The sequence below is a fragment of the Aquarana catesbeiana genome, linkage group LG08 (genome assembly GCF_042186555.1).
Source record: "Aquarana catesbeiana isolate 2022-GZ linkage group LG08, ASM4218655v1, whole genome shotgun sequence".
NCBI classification, from domain to species: Eukaryota; Metazoa; Chordata; class Amphibia; order Anura; family Ranidae; genus Aquarana; species Aquarana catesbeiana.
This window is the reverse complement of record NC_133331.1, coordinates 6,334,777-6,353,929: the sequence shown is the minus strand read 5'-3', so window position 1 is coordinate 6,353,929 and position 19,153 is coordinate 6,334,777. Positions and strand designations below refer to the sequence as shown.

Here is a 19,153-nt window from a genome sequence, read left to right as displayed (position 1 = left end):
GCCCCATCATTGGTGTCAGTGGGAGCAATAGAGCCCCAAGGACAGGATAAAGGCAAACAAAGGGCTGGGTTTGGACACCTCTGCTTTAGCACTCACTCGAAGTTTCATACTCGCCTGTCGATGTTCCGGTGACATCAGAATTGTGCGGCTCATGGAGAGCGGCATGGCGGCTGCAAGTTCTCCATCTGATCCCTCGCAGGTGCCATCCATTGTGTGTCCTATGGATAGGAATGGAATTTTCCACTCATGTACAGAACTGGCCAAGAACAGTTCCCATCAGCGGCTGAGTGGCTCCCCATGGTCTGTACGGTATAAATCCGCCCATACACGTTACCATTTCTCTCATTTGGCACCGTTGGCTGAACAAGCGAAATCACATGATTCCCCCATACATGATAAACCGCATAGATCTGCAGTGCTGGTATTCTGTTCTGATAGCCGGTACCCGCGGCTGCCAGCATACCTGAACAGTGGCTGCAGTGCCGGGACAAAGTCATGTAGAGCCCAGGCAAACATGCCAAACTGCACCCCCCTAAATATGCATGAGTACTATGTGTCTGCATGATTACCCCCTAAGTATAAATCCCCCCTCCTCCCAGTACAAATCCACCCCCCTGCTGAAATCCCCCCTCCCAGTACAAATTTTTGCCCCCCCCAAAAAATCCCCCTCCTAGTACAAATCCTCTACCCCTAAAATGTCCCCTTCTAGCACAAATCCCCCCCCCCAAAAAAAAAAGTCCCCCCTAGTACAATTACACCCCCCCCCCCCACTAGTTTCCCCAATGCCCTCTCCTAACCTAGCACAAACCTCTTCCCCTATCCCACCTCATAACACAGACCTCCTCCTCCACTCCTAGAACCGCCCCCCCCCCCGTGAAACAATTCTTACCTCTTGCTGCCCTCCAAATTCCCCCTACCAACACAAATCCCCTCCCACCTCACATGATACCACAGGGCCCCTCCCTCGCACCCCTTGCCGATAGGTCCACCTATAGAATGAGCCGATTCAGCAGGAACTGACCTTCCCCATATTATCCAACACTAAAAAAAACCCATAAATAGTTTTTTCCATATAGGTTTAGAATTGCTGTTCTGCGCATTCCCCAAATTTAGGGATTCCCTTAAACAGGAGTGGCCGGCACCGGTAGGATCAGGGTCAGCTAGGGCCGGGTTCCCCCATAGATCAGCACCTAGGGAGCTTGTAGGAGATGGGTGTTTGCTCTCCGGAATGTGACTCTCCTCCTCTTTATCCTCAGGACTCTCTCCTCTCCCCACCGATGTACCACCACCACCACCACCTTCCTCCAGCTGCTGCATGTACCAGCAGAATTCGGGGGAGTCCTCCTCACTGCACCCCCACAATGTCCCCAGCATCAGCAACCCCTCGTCTTCTCACCATCAAGCCCAGCACCAGCAGCCGCCTTACCTACCCTCCCAGCAGATGTCCCGGCCAGCTGCCCCCAGCATGCCTCTGGGTGAGTCTATCCTATCCAGGCTGTGTAAGGAATCGGGGGAACTTGTACTGGCTGTAAAGTCACACCTTGCTCTTCCGTTTTCATCCATCCAGGTCTCCCCAGCGACTGGCCTTCCAACATCGACTCGCTAAAGGAGAGCTTCAAGATCGTCAGCAACCTGGACTGGTCCACCGTAGACCTGTCCCAATTCTCAGGTCAGTCAATGTAAAGATTCCCAATACTACATAAGACATCCCACACTCCAGCAGGGCGTAGAGGAACCAGGGTGGCAGAAAGTTCTTCTAGGATCATATTTCATACATCCCGTTCGTTCGGTGTTTGGACAATTCACAAAGAGCACCACGGGGTCTGCCGAGAAAAGGCAGTTCAATAATAAAGTTCTGTTTTGCCGGTTCTCCTGTCCTCTTCTGGTATTCTACTCTCACTTTCATGTACATCTACAACCTACCAGGGGTCTCAAACTGTTGGCAATCCAGCTGTTTCGAAACTACAAGTCCCACACGGCATTGCAAGGCTGACAGTTACAAGCATGACTCCTACAAGCAGAGGCATGATGGGACTTGTAGTTTCGCAACAGCTGGAGGACCACCAGTTTGAGACCCCCTGACCTAAGCGGAGGGCCACCAGTTTGAGGCCCCCTGACCTAAGCGGAGGGCCACCAGTTTGAGACCCCCTGACCCAAGCGAAGGGCCACCAGTTTGAGACCCCCTGACCTAAGCGGAGGGCCACCAGTTTGAGGCCCCCTGACCTAAGCGGAGGGCCACCAGTTTGAGGCCCCCTGACCCAAGCGAAGGGCCACCAGTTTGAGACCCCCTGACCTAAGCAGAGGGCCACCAGTTTGAGGCCCCCTGACCCAAGCGGAGGGCCACCAGTTAGAGACCCCCGACCTAAGCAGAGGGCCACCAGTTTGAGACCCCCCTGACCTAAGCATAGGGCCACCAGTTTGAGACCCCCTGACTTAAGCGGAGGGCCACCAGTTTGAGACCCCCTGACCTAAGGGGAGGGCCACCAGTTTGAGACCCCCTGACCTAAGGGGAGGGCCAGGAGTTTGAGACCCCCTGACCTAAGCAGAGGGCCACCTGTTTGAGACCCCCTGACCTAAGCGGAGGGCCACCTGTTTGAGACCCCCTGACCTAAGCGGAGGGCCAACAGTTTGAGATCCCCTGACCTAAGGGGAGGGCCACCAGTTTGAGACCCCCTGACCTAAGGAGAGGGCCACCAGTTTGAGACCCCCTGACCTAAGCTATGCAAACCTTGAAGGCCTGAACATGTGTGTGGTGGGTTAAAGTGGATCTTCACAGGAGCTGAGCACCACAAACCAAAAACACCATTTAATTCATTTTTTTACCCACTTCCAAACCGCCGGCCGTCATATGAAGTCCTCATCTTCCAGTGGTGATATTTGGATGATGAGTGCAGCTGCGGGCATCATTCAGGTCTCATTTATTTTCAGCCGGCGATTCCCTTCACCATAAGAACAATCGTAGCGGCTGTTCAGCCGCTTGATCGGTCTTACAGGTGGCGGGAAGGGATGTTCCCCCCCCCCCTCCCTCCCCGGTGCTTCTACCGGCTCGCCCCGTGCAATCGGCTAGCCGGAGAAGGAATCCGCCGGAAGAAAGTCATAGAGAAATCCGAGGGACAAGACAGTCCCCGTCAATCTCTAGGACTCTCGGAGGCCCGGGCGCACAACGTTATGACGTCACGTCTGGGCCGGCGGAAGTAAACAATGCCGGAGACTCGGCTAAAAAGCCTGAGATCGTTCTTTTTTTTTATCTCAGCCTTTTCTGCCTGGAGGAGAGATGTGGGGTCTTAAAGACCTTCACATCTCTCCATAAAGAGGACCTGTCATACACTATTCCTATTACAAGGGATGTTTACATTCATTGTAATAGGAATTAAAGTGGTCAATTTTTTTTTTTTTTAAAGGAAAAAGATGTAAAAAAAAAAAAAAAAAAAATTTTAAAACAAACAAAAAAATGTAATTAATTTAAAGCGCCCCTGTCCCCGCGCGCTCGCACGCAGAAGCGAATGCATACGCAGGGTGTGCCCGCATTAATAAACAACGTTCAAAGCACACATGTGAGGTATTGCGGCAAACGTTGGAGCGAGAGAAATAAAAATTCTAGCCCTAGACCTCTGTAACGCTAAACTGGTAACCGGTACAAAAAATGTAAGTGTCTCCTTAAGTACCGAAGTTTGGTGCCATTCCACGAGCGTGCGCAATTTTAAAGCGTGACATGTTAGGTATCTATTTACTCGGCGTAACATTATCTTTCACATTATACAGAAAAATTTGGGCTAACTTTATTTATTTATTTATTTATTTATTTATTTATTTTATTCATTAAAGTCTTGTTTTTAAAAAAAAAAAAAAAAAATTGCTGCACAAATACTGTGTGACATAAAAAGTTGCAATGGCTGCCATTTTATTCTCTAGGGTCTCTGCTTAAAAAAAAAAAAAATTTAAAGTGAAAAGGTGTTAAAAAAAAGTAAACTAAAATAAACAAAAAAAAAATTAATTAAAGCACCCCCATCCCCGTGAATGGATACGTAGGTCGCGCCCGCATGCATATATATATATATATATATATATATATATATATATGTTTGGGGGTTCCGAGTAATTTTCAGTAACCAGTAAATATAATATATGTTCCTCTATATATATATATATATATATATATATATATATTTATTCTTTATTTATAAATAGATTATTTATTTTTTGTATACTACTAATGGCGGCGACCAGCGACTTATGGTACAGTGTGGTGGTCAGTATGACACCGGAAGCTGGGGGGACTGCCACTAACATTACCAGTGACACTAATACAGTGATCATACTATACACTGTCACTGTACTAATGAAAATGGCTGGGAAGAGGTTAACCTCTGGGGCGATCAAGGGGTTAAATATGTGCATATGTGTAGTGTGTGCTGCTTTTACTAAGAGAGTTGAGATTGTTCCCTCTGTACAGAGCTCTGTGTTGTTTGCCATCACAGGGCTCTGGGCTGTGATTGGACACAGCAGGTCCTAGCTGTGAATCATTGGCCGGGACTTGCTGCCAGGCTCCCCCCAGTGCCCAATAATGCACACACCCTATACCTGGAAGTAGGCCGTGACGTACCGGTATGTTGCTTTGCCTACAGCGGCCGCTCGCCTTCAGTACGTTGCGGGTGGGTGGTCACCGATTGGTTAAAGGAAGCACCACATAGTCACCATGTATGTATTGAGTGAATCTGCTCAGACTATCATCCAGGAGGTTCTGACCCAGCCAATGGACGGTCCTCCATGATCCCTTGGTTGAGGGCGTCTCAGATTTAGCTTTGTGGTATTCTAGTTGTCACCCAATCCTGACCGGTGACGATCATCGAACATCTCTGGGCAGGAAATATAAATATTTGAAGAAATGTAAACCTATTTTTTTTTTTTGTCTTTGGTCCCCCCCAGACCTCATGGAGAGCCTGCGCCAGGCCGAGCTAAAGAACTGGAGCTTAGACCAGCACCACATCGCCAGCCTGTGTGACTCCTTATCCCATCTGCTAAGCCACACGGGTCTCCTACCACCCGCACATGGCCAGACCTCAGCCTGCCAATCTCCCTGCATGCCCCCCACCACCAGCAGTTCCTGTGCACTTCAGGGAGCCAAGCCTGGGCACACCATGGCAGGTAAGAGGAGGAAGGAGGGTGGGGAGATCAGGTGTGCCGATTAGTACCACATGGTACAAAGGTTGTGTGTGTGGCCAGTTTTAGACGTCGGTTGGTTGGCAGTCAGTCTTTCATGGAGAACAATGGGCTTCCCATCCCAGTCCCATCCCTACTGGTATAATGTTTGCATGCAGGGACTGATGGTTGCCTTTTTTTTTAGGCAGATTTTTCACATTATGCTGGATGAGCTTTGTCTGGCACTAACCTTCCTTTCTAGTATTGGTTCCCTTGCAAATCCACACAAAAGAGAGATGGGGGTGCGCTCCAGGCTCCTGTGCGGTGACCAACCTCTCTGGAGTGTAGGCTGGGAAGGAGCTTGTCTCAGCTCAATGTATGCAAACAAGGAAAAGGATCGTTCCAGGTGCTGCACATCCAACAAAACCCATAGGTAACGATGGTAAGAGCAGCCATGACGAAGCCCCGTGGGCGAAACACGTAGGGGGCGTGGCTTGGATAGTCTGGACTGAGGCTGCTCTTGCCTTCATACTCATGGTTATTTGTTGTTTTCTTGGTAGGCAATATATATATATATATGAGCAACTATTAACCCACTGCAAATGTTTTTCTCTCTCTCCAGTGGCCACCTATGGGCAAAACCAGCCAACTCCAGTGTCTTGTGGTCACAATTTCACTGCACCCCCTGGATATCCTATTCACACCCAAGCACCACCACCAACATACAGCCAGCAAGGTGAGAGCCCATACTTATTATGTTCACTTGCTAAAGGGTTGCCAGTGTGGCTACTTTGCCCATAGCAATTCATATCTACATCCAGATGGTCTCACAACGCAGAGTCCATCAGTACAATAGAGCCGTGTTTCTCAACTCCAGTCCTCAAGGCACTCCAACGGGTCATGTTTTCAGGCTGTCCATTATTTTGCACAGGTGATTTGATCAGTTTCACTGCCTTAGTAATTACCACAGCTGGTAGAGGGAAGGGATAAAGAGCCACAGGGCCCTAATTCAGACTTTTCAGGCAAAATGGACAATAATATGGTACAAAAATACATTTTATTAACAATGAATCATGTCAAATAGGGAAGAATTAAAAACATACATGAGGTATACGATAGTTTATGAAAATCTAGTGTAACCGAAAGAGTTGACCCCAAATGAATGGCAGTGAGCCCCTGTGCGTCAACGCGTTTCGCTATTTTGCTTCATCAGGACACACTTGGGGGTAGTTGAAAGGAACAAGTCTCACTGTCTAAGATAAAACAAATCAATGAAACTTGTTACAAAAACACGAGATAGTAAAAACTTTCAAACATTGCTATATCCAGAGGACATGAGCACAACATAAATAGCTACCTTGTCAGCATAAGATCTTATGCTGACAAGGTAGCTATTCATGTTTGTTGTGCGCATGTCCTCTGAATATAGCAATGTTTGAAAGTTTTTTACTAAGACTTATGTTATTGTAACACGTTTGATTGCTTTGTTTTATCTTTAAAAGTGAGACCTGTTCATTTCAACTACCCCCAAGTGTGTCCTGACGAAGCAAAATAGCGAAACATGTTGACGCACAGGGGCTCACTGCCGTTCATTTGGTGTCAACTCTTTCGGTTACACTAGATTTTAATAAACTATCGTATGCCTATTGTATGTTTTTAATTCTTCTCTATTTGACCTGTTTGACATGATGCATTGTTAATAAAATATATTTTTGTACCATGTTATTGTCCATTTTGCCTGAAAAGTCCGAATTAGGGCCTTGTGGCTCTTTATCCCTTCTCTCTTCCAATTCAAGTATATACGGATGTGGATCTAGGAGTGTTTTCCAATTTTTGTAATTACCACAGCTGTTTCATCTGAGGGGAAATCCTGAAAACAAGACCTGTTGGGGGCGCCTTGAGGACTGGAGTTGCTAACCACTGCAGGAGACCATGAAGAGGAAACACAACCCCAATCCTGTATGGAGAATGACCCATAGGACTGTGTATACGTCATTGTAGCTATTAATAGAAATAAAATGATCAAAAAAAAAACAATGTATCCTTCATAAGATCCTTATTCTACATAGAAAAGGCACTAAAACTGCATCACATATAGTATAACTGTATGTCCATGTGTATAATGGAAAATAGTTGAAATGTGTTTATTATATTAGGTGTCACCTGGAGAATTCTCTTGTCCCCTATGAAAGTGGACTATAGCAGCTCAGTGTAGGGAGCAATACACAAAATGAAAAAAAAAAAGTGATAATCTTTATTTATACAATATTAAACCCGATGAAACCACCAGCAGTATTCGATCTCACACATTGGGAAAGGTAAAGATCCTCTACATATTAGTAATCCTATACAGACTACATGGAATAGAGGTCTCTAGCGTCCATAGGGTGGACGTGTTTCACCAATCATTTGGCTTCTTCAGGACCCAGATATATGAGGAGCGGTGTTTCTCTGCATGGCAGCCAGGTTATGCGGACTCCTCCATGGTGTGACTGATCCTGCCTCATTCATGTAGCTCCAAATCTTGGCATATGGTCGACTGTGATCTTAAATAACATTATTTGGGGTCCCTTCTTAGCCTGTTGGACTTATTTACATAACCATTAAATTCTCCCTTTGGAACATTCACCCTCTAAAGGTCCTCTACATATTAGTAATCCTATACAGACTACAGTGATGATAGTCCCATCTACATGGAATAGAGGTCTCTAGCGTCCATAGGGTGGACGTGTTTCACCAATCATTTGGCTTCTTCAGGACCCAGATATATGAGGAGCGGTGTTTCTCTGCATGGCAGCCAGGTTATGCGGACTCCTCCATGGTGCGACTGATCCTGCCTCATTCATGTAGCTCCAAATCTGGGCATATGGTCGACTGTGATCTTAAATAACATTACTTGGAGTCCCTTCTTAGCCTGTTGGACTTATTTACATAACCATTCAATTCTCCCTTTGGAACATTCACCCTCTGAATGTTTACATCTTACATAACGATCCTGTGGGCCGTCTTCCCTCGGCACCCTGGGTACAATATCGTTTTGTTTCCTTTCAGGGATTCTGGGCCTGTTGTGCCCCCCCCCCGGGGGGGGCAGTGATGGGCAGATACTTTAATGTATAGAAGTGCCATTGATTCTCATATATCTATGTCCCGAAGAAGCCAAATGATTGGCGAAACACGTCAACACTAGAAGTCTATTCCATGTAGATGGGACTATCGTCACTGTAGTCTGTAGGGTTTTGCACAAAGCAGCCCTGATCCTCTTCTTCTAGGGTCCCACGCAGGCGCTCTAAGCCCCTCCTGTTCATCGGGTGACCCCACGGAAAGCCTTTCCACGGGGGGCACCCGTGCGGGCTCGCTCCAGAGTCTCACTGCTGCATCCATGGACACAGACAGCGGAATTCGCTCCCATGTCACTGGATTTTATTTACAGCAGTGGGAGCCAATGGCTCCTGCTGTTATCAATCTGGCCAATGAGGAGAGAGACAGCGGCTGGAGCTGCTGCACTCGTGCACATTGCTGGATCAGATTGGGCTCAGGTAAGAAAAAAGAGGGGGGAGCTGCAGCACAGATTTCTCAACCTCGAGGCTTTACAACCATTTTAACCATTTGTGATAGATTAACCACTTGCCTAGTGGGCACTTTTACCCCCTTCCTGCCCAGGCCAATTTCCAGCGCTGTCACACTTTGAATGACAATTGCGCGGTAATGCAACACTGTACCCATATGACATTTTTATCATTTTTTCGCCACAAATAGAGCTTTTGATTAGTGGTGTTTAATCACCATTGGGTTTTTTTTTTTTTTTGCTAAAAAAAAAAAAATATATATATTTTTTTTTTTTTTCATAGTCTATTGTAAAATTTTGAAAACCGGTAATTTTTCTCCTTCACTTATATCCGCTGATAGGTGGTAGTGAAGGGCACCGAATGGCAGCACTGGTGGGACTGCACTGATTATCTGTGCCAATGTCCCTTTAACACAAGCTGGTTATCGGCTCTCTTCATGCTGTTGGCATGAGCAAAGAAAAGCCAATAACCGGCTTGTGCTTATGTCCTGTGATCAGCTGTCATTGGCTGACAGCTGATCACGTGGTAAAGGGCCTGCAATTGGGCCAATCAGTGCCGCCTATCACTGGGATTAGCTCTTTACCCTGATCTGCCACACAGCGATCACAGGAGGACAGGCTTTTTCTGGGTACAGGGCTCGCCCATCCCCCCTCCCCCCCCCCCCCCCCCCGCTGACACCCTCTGTGACTAAAACAGTGGAATTATGTCAGCAGGTCCAGGCCAAAGATTCATGACCAGGACCTGCTGATCGGCTGTGTCCAATCACAGCTCTGAGCCCTGTGTTGACAATCAGCCCAGAGCTCTATACATGGGAATGATCTCATTGTTTCTTTGCAGGGAGAAGAAGCAAAGAGACCTGTAGTAATGATCAGCACATACACACGTAACCCCTTCCGAAGCAGTGTCATCAGTACAGTGACAGTGTATAGTATAATCACTGCATTAGTGGCAGTTAGTTTGTTCTCCCCCCCCCCCCCCAGCGTCAGATTTTCACAGTCCCATTATAAGTTGCCAAACGCCACCATTAGTAGTATAAAAAAAAAAAAACTTTTTTTTTTTCTGCTATAAAACATAACCAATAAAAAAAAATGTAAAGAATCAAATTTCTTCATACATCTTAGCCAAAATGTATTCTGCTACATATTTTCATTAAAAAAAAAAAATCCCAATAAGCGTATATTGATTGGTGTGCGCAAAAGTTATCGTGTCTACAAACTACGGGATATATACTGGAATTTTTTTTTTTTCATTGATATTGGAAAAATACCACTAAAAAAAAAAGCTCTATTTGTGTGAAAAAAAATTATATAAATTTTATTTGGGTACAACGTTGCATGACCGTGCAATTATCAGTTAAAGTAGCACAGTGCTGAATAGCAAAAAATAGCCTGGGGGGGGGGGGGGGGGGCCCTTTCGGAGCTGAAGTGGATGATAATATAGTTCCTCCCACTCTTCAGACATGTAAGGGTTGCCATGGATGATCCAAACACACAGAATTTCTGTGACCAGTGGGAATAATAAAAAAAAAAAAAATGATATAAATGCCTGCAGTCAGGAGGAGGAGGAATAGTGCCCCATCATTGGCATCGATGGGGAGGAGCGGTGCCCCGTCGGTGGGGAGGAGCCTTGCTCCATGGTTGGCGTCGGTGGGGAGGAGCAATGCACCTTGGCTGACGTCGGTGGGGAGGAGCAATGCACCTTGGCTGGCGTCGGCAGGGAGGAGCGGTGCCCCATGGTTGGCGTCGGCGGGGAGGGGCGGTGCCCCATGGTTGGCGTCGGCGGGGAGGAGCGGTGCTCCATGGTTGGCGTCAGCAGGGAGGAGCGATGCCCCATGGTTGGCGTCGGCGGGGAGGAGCGGTGCCCCATGGTTGGCGTCAGTGGGAGTAATAATGTTTTAGATCTGCAGGAGGAATCTCCAAGGGCCAGATAAAGGCAGGTAAAGTGCTGCAGTTTGGAGCCCCCTGTCCTATTTGAAAGGATCTGAGCGCTCGGTCGGCTCACTTAAACTTTTTTTTTTGTTTCATGGAGGTTTTATTGCAAAATATAAAACAAAGTAGAAGATTTTATGCCAAGGAAAAGTACAGTCAGTATGTGACATATACCAAGCACAGGACGTGCTTCGGGTCCTCGGGAGAGCACAATTCAAGCAATCATTTCAAACAAATAAAAGAGAACCGGCCACTAGGCCAAAAGTAGGCGTCTCGGCCCTAACTAGTCAAGGACCCCAAAGGAGGCAAAGACAAAAGCGACTGAAGACAAAGAAGAAATAAAAAAGAGAATGAGAGAGAGGTACAAAAAGAGCTAGAGAGGGGAAAAAAGGGGGGGGGGGAAGTAGAAGTTAAGAACAGAAGAAGGAGGAAAGGTAAAAGAACAAAAAAGGAAGGAAGGGGACAGTGAGTGGGGGAGAAAAAAAAAGGGGGGGGGGGGGGAGAAAGTAGAAGTTAAGAACAGAAGAAGGAGGAAAGATACCAGAACAAAAAGGAGGGAAGGGGACAGTGAGTGTGGGGGGGGGGGAGTAGAAGTTCAGAACAGAAGGAGGAGGAAAAGTAAAAGAACAAAAAAGGAAGGAAGGGAACAGCGAGTGGGGGGGAAAAAGGGGGGGGGGTAGAAGTTAAGAACAGAAAAAGGAGGAAAGATATAAGAACAAAAAAGGAAGGAAGGGGACAGTGAGTGGGGGGGAAAAAAGGGGCGGGAGTAGCAGTTAACAGAAGGAGGAGGAAAGGTATAAAAACAAAAAAGGAAGAAAAGTAAGGCAACAGTGGGGGGGGGGGGGGGTGTAAGAAAGTAGAAGTTAACAGAAAAAGGAGGACAGGTATAAGAAGAAAAAAGGAAGGAAGGGGACAGTGAGTGGGGGAGAAAAAAAGGGGGGGGGTAGAAGTTGAGAACAAAAAAGGAAGGAATGGAACAGTGAGGGGGGGGGTTTGGAGAAAGCGATCGCTAGAGCAAGGGTCTCAGGCCCAGCAAGGGGACCCAAGCAAAAAGTATTGAGATTGAAAGGAGGTGCGAAAAAGGCCTGCTTATGCTTCATTACATAAGCAAACCGTATTCCACAGACTCCCTAAACTCAAGCCAGATACACCATGTCTTAGTAAGTTTGGAGGTCTTATCGTACGAAATATGGGCCAGCTCTTCTGCCATACGATTAATAGTCTGAAAACCACTCTCAGATCGGGTGGGTGGTAGTGGAGCGCCGGTGGTATGGAATACAAAGTTTAGCTGCGTTTACCATGCACATTGCCAAAGGCTTATGATAAGAGATGCCTTCAAGTTGGGAAGAATGATGCAAAAGAAATTGCGCCGGGGTGAAATCTAGGATATAAGAAGTAATGCTCAGGATTATACTATCCACTTGTGACCAAAAGGGGCTGAAGCCTGGGGCATGATCACCATACATGCAGCATGGTGCAAACCCCAGACCCACATCTCCAACAAAGATTGGAGGCATTGGGGTAAAATATGTGGAGTAGAGAGACAATCTTATAGCCGTTTTCCTGAATCGGCACATTGAGTGTAACCCTCATAGATAGCGGAGCAAGGGCACTGCCAACCAGCGTCAGAAAGAACTTGGTCCATCTCCTGGGCCCAAGCACGACTGAAGACCCAGACAGAGGGGGTATGGGCTGAGAGGGGTCTGTACAATGTGGACATCAAGTGTTGGGTGTGGTACATACAGCTTCTGGATCACTTACATGTTATTCTCTCTTCTGGTGTCAATCGGTCCCGCTGTAACTTTTAGGAGACGAGGTGAAAACTTTGCTAATTGCTTTTTGTCTTCGCAGGTCGCCACCCCCAGCGAACTCTGTACCCACCACCCCGTCCGACAATGCGCCATCCGCACAACGACGAAATTGAAGATACCTTTGACTGGGACTCTATCGCTTAGAACCTCCGCCAGCTTCCCCAGGAGGGGTACTGCAAAGCCCCTCCACGTGTATAGACCTATATATATAATTCTATAAATAAATATATATGATTATATATCTTTGCCCGACAATCAGGGACAAAATGCCCCTCTCTATGGTCGAGGAGGGATGAATGAATGAAGAGAAGCACCCCCCCTACTCCCCCCTCCCCCATGCACTGTCATTTCAACCTCTCCCACTGTGATGTCCCTGCGGACAGCGATATGTATGTGCCACAAGAAAACCAGGCCTCGTAGGGGGCCCAGTGCCAAGAACTGTGGTGTTACGGTGGGCGAGGACCTTCGAGGTGCTCACGGTGGGGGGGGGGGAGGGTGAGGAAGGTCTGGATGAATTATTTATAAAGCATACACCTATTGCACAGCACAAAGTGTTATTGGATGATAACAGCCACCTTTGGTGGAGATCGCTCAGCGGCTCCCCCACCAGCTTCTGAATGGACCTGCAGATCCCAGGAACAGCACTTACCAGACCAGCTGGATTGTCCGTCGTCTTTTCACCATTTTTTTTGTTTTTTTTTTTGTTTTTTGGGGTTTCACCGTTGGATGTCTATTAGGCGTACCGATCTTGTTGTGAAATAATACATTATTGTACTATCTGGCACTTGTATTGGCAAAGCTATTACATAAATGCTCTCTTGTTATATCCCATAAACTCCAACAAACTTGATGGTGTAAAGTTGTGCTGAGAAGTCGGAGTGTTTTTAAAAAAAAAAAAAAAAAAAAAATAATGTTCAATAATGATTATTTATAAATCTACCATGTTTTTTTGGATCAGGCTGTCAAGTGGAACTATGCTGGGGGGGGGGGTCAATAATAATACAGACCTACCTTCCAAGGTGTTCTGCTATACCAATGGGTGATCGGAGAGGAGTGCACCATGTCCAAAAAAAAGTTTTATGGAATGAATTTCATAATTGCCCACACACACTTCTTCAGGGCTAGTATATAGAGAAAAAAGATACAGTAAAACCTTGGATTGCGAGCATAATTTGTTGCAGAAACATGCTTGTAATCCAAAGCACTCTTATATCAAAGCGAAATTTCCCCATAAGAAACAATGGAAACTCTGATGATTCGTTCCACAACCATTTATTCATAGAAAAATGATTACAGAAATACAGTATAAAGTGCACTGAAAAAATAAAAAAAAATAATCTGCACTTCAAAATGCAGTACTGCAGCTCATATCAATGGTAGGAATAGTGTACAGTACCTCTATGGTGAAAAAAAAGGAGGATCACAGTTTTAATGTAAGAAAAAAAAAAAAAGATTACACTCAATGTTAAAGCGGAGTCCCACCCAAAAGTGTAACTTTCTCTTTAAGTACCCGTTGACCCCCTGATATGTCATTTTTTTTGGAGAGGTGTGTGTGTGGGGGGGGGGGGGGGTAGCGGGTACCCAGTTTTCAGATACCCAGCTCCCACTTCCTCTCCTGCGGAAGTTCCTGAAGTTCCCTCTCCATCCTTGCTCCCTGCAATCTTCTAGGACACGTCACAGAAGATTGCCCGGCCCTTCACGCAGCGCAGTACGCGCCCGTCTGTGAAGCTGCAGGTGGGTGCCCACACTTACAATGCCGGTGTTCTGCTGAGAAAGTTCGGGATAAGGACCCCCCTCTGCGCAGTAGGATCCGGCGGAAATAGCCTAAGGGCAATAGGTGAAAATCAGCTGTACACGGCGCCTGTAAGAGGGCGCCTCGCTGCGCTCGGCTCTTTTTGATTCCCCCTCTAGGTCCACTTGGATGGTGGGGAAGGAACCTGGACCCAGGGCGCAGGCGCCGTGTACAGCTGATTGAAAAGTTTGAGCTTCGGCTATCTCCGGCGGCTGACAGTAGTTCGTACTGCGCAGGCGCTGCGCAGTACAGGGGGGAACTTATCCGCCGAGGGAACTTTCTCGGCAAGACACCGCAGAGAGGAGGGGGGGGAAGAGGAGCGAGGCTTCAGGCGCCCGCATCGCTGGACCGTGGGACAGGTGAGCGTCTGTTAATTAAAAGTCACTTTTTGTAGCTGCTGACTTTTAAATGGGTGAAACTCCGCTTTAAGGCGTCTGGTGTTAATCCATGTAAAGTCGCTGGTGTACAGTATAAAGTACTGTAGGTGGCCGGAGGTGCGGGGGGCGCTCCCTGGAGAACTCAGACACTCGAACTGTTTACACGTCCGGGTGCTGCGAACACGTATTACGCCGCGCGCCCCACCCAGCTGGGAGCGTCTCCGGGTTCTTCAGGAAGCGATGGGTGTCACCAGCGCCTCCGGGCCACATCCAGTACTGTGTACTGTAGCACCAGCGGCTTTACATGGATTAACACCAGACCCCTTAAAGGGTAAGTTCACCTTTTTTACACTTTTTTTTCCCCCTAAATTCCAGCCCCCTTATGTACCAATATAGCATTCATGTACTTTTTTTTGCAAAAATACCAAAGCTTTCCATTAAATCTACAGTCACTTACTTTTCTTGTCCTAATCCACATTTCCATTAGTAATGTCTTACTTCCTGGTCAGACTAGAGGACATGACACAGGAAGGATTTGACCAGCTGACCTCATAAGCACACACCCCCTGCATCATCCCCCCTCCCACTCCCAGCTGCACGTTTTTCTAAATGAAATGCAATCAATCAAGTGATCACCCTTCTCACTAAATACACAATCAGATTGCATAGTGTATGACCAACTTTATACAAGTACATAGGAGGGAGTGGACATGGGCTGTCAGTCCCTGTTCACATCTCTGCATAGCGGGAACTCACATTCCCACTTTTTTTTTTTTTTAAGTGTGGGTGGGGGGAGGCGTTTTGGAGCATTTTTACTCATCACACATAGGGCAGCCCACCCACCTGAATGGGCCGTCCTACACACAGCAAATCGTCCCAAAGAAGCTTCAGGACTATTTTTTAAAGCTTGGTGCATTTTTTTAACTGCGATTTTTGGTGCTGCGCATTTCTGAAATGCAAGGAAACGCACAGCTGTGAACGGAGTCTCATTGTTCTCGTGTTATCGCAGTTTCGGGCCCCATTCACATCTAGCATGGTGGGGAGCGCACATTTTGTGGCTCGTTTTTTCCTGTGACACGCACAGCGCAGGCCGTTGATTTCAATTGGCTGCGCTACATGTGGTTAATGGGACATTTTGGTGTTTTGTGGGTTTTTTTTTTTTTTTTTTTTACTGTGTTTGCAGCATTTGCCCCTCGTTTTTTCACATGGCAAAAAATGTGCGTTTGCTTCTGTGGTTGGTGTGCCGTTAACAATTAAATGGCAATGAAAGCGCAACTAGTAAATTTTAGGTGTATAAAAGATGGCCCATACACTATACAATCTGATTGTGTATTTAGTGAGAAGAGTGATCACTGATTGCATTTCATGTAAAAAAAAGAAAAAAGCGTGCAGCTAGGAGTGGGAGGGTGGATGATGCAGGGGGCGTGTGCTAATGAGGTCAGCTGGTCAACTCCTTCCTGTGTCATGACCTAAAGTCTGACCAGGAAGTAAGACACTACTAATGGAAATGTCTGAAAACGTGGATTAGGACAAGAAAAGTAAGTGACCTGTAGATTTAATGGAAAGCTTTGATATTTTTGCAAAAAAAAAGTACAGGAATGCTATATTGGTGCACGAGGAGAGCTGAAATTTAGACAAAAAAAAAAGTGAACAAAAGCTGAACCTACCCTTTAGCATTGAGTGTAATTTTTTTTTTTTACATTAAAACTAATGCTCGTTTATCAAGACAGCGCTCGCATGTCAAGTCAAAATAAAAAAAAAAAAAAAAAAAAGTTGCTCGTCTTGCAAAACGCTCGTATATTGCGTTACTGCCAAACAGAGGTATTACTGTACATCCCGTCCATAGGAATTGAACAAAGTGCAAAGCAAAAATGTGTGTTAACCACTTCCTACCCGGCCTATAGCAGAATGATGGCTGGGTGGTGGTTGAGTTATCCTGACTGGGCTTCATATGACGCCCTGCAGGATAACAGGGGGCGCGCATCGCGGCGATCGGTGGAGCGGTGTGTCAGTCTGACACACCGCTACAGTGATCTCGGTAAAGAGCCTCCGGCGGAGGCTCTTTACCACATGATCAGCCGTGTCCAATCACAGCTGATCACGATGTAAACAGGAAGAGCCGGTGGTCGGCTTTTCCTCCCTCGCGTCTGACAGACACGAGTAGAGGAGAGCCGATTGGCGGCTCTCCTGACACGGGGGGGTGTCTGTGCTGATTGTTTATCAGCGCATCCCCCCCTCGGATGCCCACACTGGACCACCAGGGAAGTCCCCAGCATGTGGATGGCCAGGTATATCCCCCATGGCCATCCACATGTGAAAATCAATGCCCAACATATGCCAATCAGTGCCCACAAATGGGGCACTGACTGGCATCTCTATGGCACAATGAAAATTAGTGATGCCCAGCAATGCCACCTATCAGTGCCACCCATAAGTACCCATCATTGCTGCCTACGAGTGCCACCTCATCAGTGCCCATTAGTTCCACCTTATCGGTGCCCGTCATTGAAGAAAAAAACTTACTTATTTACAAAAAATTTTAACGGAAACAAAGAAAATCTTTTTTTTTTTTCAAAATTTTCTGTCTTTTTACTTGTTGCACAAAAAATAAAAAAAATCGCAGAGGTGATCAAATACCACCAAAAGAAGACTCTAACAAAATGATAAAAAATGTAGTTTGTGTACAGCGTTGTACGACCGCGCAATTGCCATTCAATTTGCGACAGCGCTGAAAGCTGAACATTGTCCTGGGCGGGAAGGTGTATAAGTGCCCCCCCCCCCCTCCCCGGTATTGAAGGGGTTTTAAACATAGTTTTGAAAAGTAATATGAAGAGAAACAACTTGGGCATTCCAAGGGTGGCCAACTGCTATAATTACATTTGCTGTAGAATAAAAGTTACGTTATTTATATATATATACACACGAAAAAAAAGGGTTTTTTGTGTGTAATTGGACAAATCGCATAAATACCGGCCGGCCACCCTCGGAACGCCCACGTTGTTTCTCTTCAGATTACTGTTTACTTGGGTTGGTGACCTCCTGTATATTATCTTCATGACTCCCAATGGGTGCTACAGGCACCCCCCCACAACAATCGTGATCGCAATTTTTTTCCCCCTTGCGATCTTGACAAAGTATTTTCCTGATTTTTTTTTTTCCTATGCAGAGAATTCTCTGCTCTGCTGCAGCCACAGCCGTCAAAAGAAAAGAAAAAAAAAAAAAAAAAAAAAAAACAGGCGGTCTGCAAAGAATCACAACATTCTTTAGCAGTGGAACTTAAGTATAAACATTGTAATGATTTGTCCTTTTAGATCAAAGGAATGAACTTCGGTGTGTAAATGAGGGAAGTTTAACCGCTTAAAAACATGAAACCTTTTCCATACATTTGCTGGTTTCAAGTTAAAAATCATTTTTTGCTAGAAAATTACTCAGAACCCCCCCCCAAAAAAAACATTTTTTTTTTTTTTTTTTTTTTTTAGCAGAGACCCTAGAGAATAAAATGGTGGTTGTTGCCATATTTTATGTCAAACAGTATTTGCGCAGCGGCCTTTCAAATGCAATTTTTTTGGGGAAAAAAAAAAAAATTACATTTTAATGGATTTAAAAAAAAAAAAAAAAAACTAAAACAGTAACGTTAGCCCAATTTATTTTTGTATAATGTGAAAGATGTTTTACGCTGCGAGAATCGCGATCTTTATTCTAAGCAAAAAAAAAAAATCGCGATTCTCATTTTGGCCAGAATCGTGCAGCTCTAGTCGCCATATTGCATTCTCAGAAAATTACATTGGCTGCAGATTGAAAAAGGAAAGGTTAACATTTAATTACAATTTGATTCGCATCGCAATTATATGCGCTATATTATTTTTTATTTGCTTTTTTTTTTTCTCGCGAAAGTGGAGTTACCCTTTAATACATCTTGTGGAATCCTCCATCTCTAAAAATCATATCGTGAACGGCATATAAAATGAAAACATACGATCTCTACACTGAATTTTATATGATACAAGATGAAAATCATAAAAAAATTTGAAATAAAAATAAATAAAAAGCAAAAATACAACAACCAAAAAAAACAAAAAAAAAACAACTTTATCTTCATGTAAAAAAAACAAATAAGTCATCGGTAATCACCACTTGAAGACTAGACTAGGCCTTTTCTGTCACTATTTGTTTGCAAGCTTAACCCCTTCCCGCCGATCGTACACAAATATGGAGGCCTCGGCTTAAAAAGGGGCTTTCTTGGGATAACAACCGATGTGGCCAAGCAGCTGCTCAGGTGTAATCCCAAGGAGCAGGAACGGGGGAGGGGACCCCCACCCCGCGGCTTGCCCAGGCTCTCCCGTCCCACCAGGAGGCCCGAGTGACCAGTCGGCAGGTTCCACGGCTGGCCAAAGACCCGAACAAACAAAGCCGGAATCGGCTTCGATCCGGCCTCTGATCTAGTAACCCGGAAGTGATACCATGACATCCCTTCCGGTTTACAGAAGACTTAAAGTGATTGTAAAGCCTCATACACACGATCGGACTTTGCACGAACTTT

General features: G+C 45.8%; 1 protein-coding gene across 1 annotated transcript in view; it reads left to right on the top strand.

Moving 5' to 3' along the window:
- Positions 1-13,303, top strand: part of FOXJ2 (forkhead box J2) — a gene marked incomplete at its 5' end in the record, with an annotated part of 51,833 nt that extends 38,530 nt beyond the window's left edge. Inside the window, 5 exon segments of the mRNA XM_073595455.1 lie at positions 1,257-1,475; positions 1,568-1,669; positions 4,927-5,145; positions 5,762-5,875; positions 12,485-13,303. Coding sequence (XP_073451556.1) covers positions 1,257-1,475; positions 1,568-1,669; positions 4,927-5,145; positions 5,762-5,875; positions 12,485-12,588 — 758 coding nt within the window. The 3' untranslated portion in view covers positions 12,589-13,303.
- Positions 13,304-19,153: the final 5,850 nt, after the last annotated feature.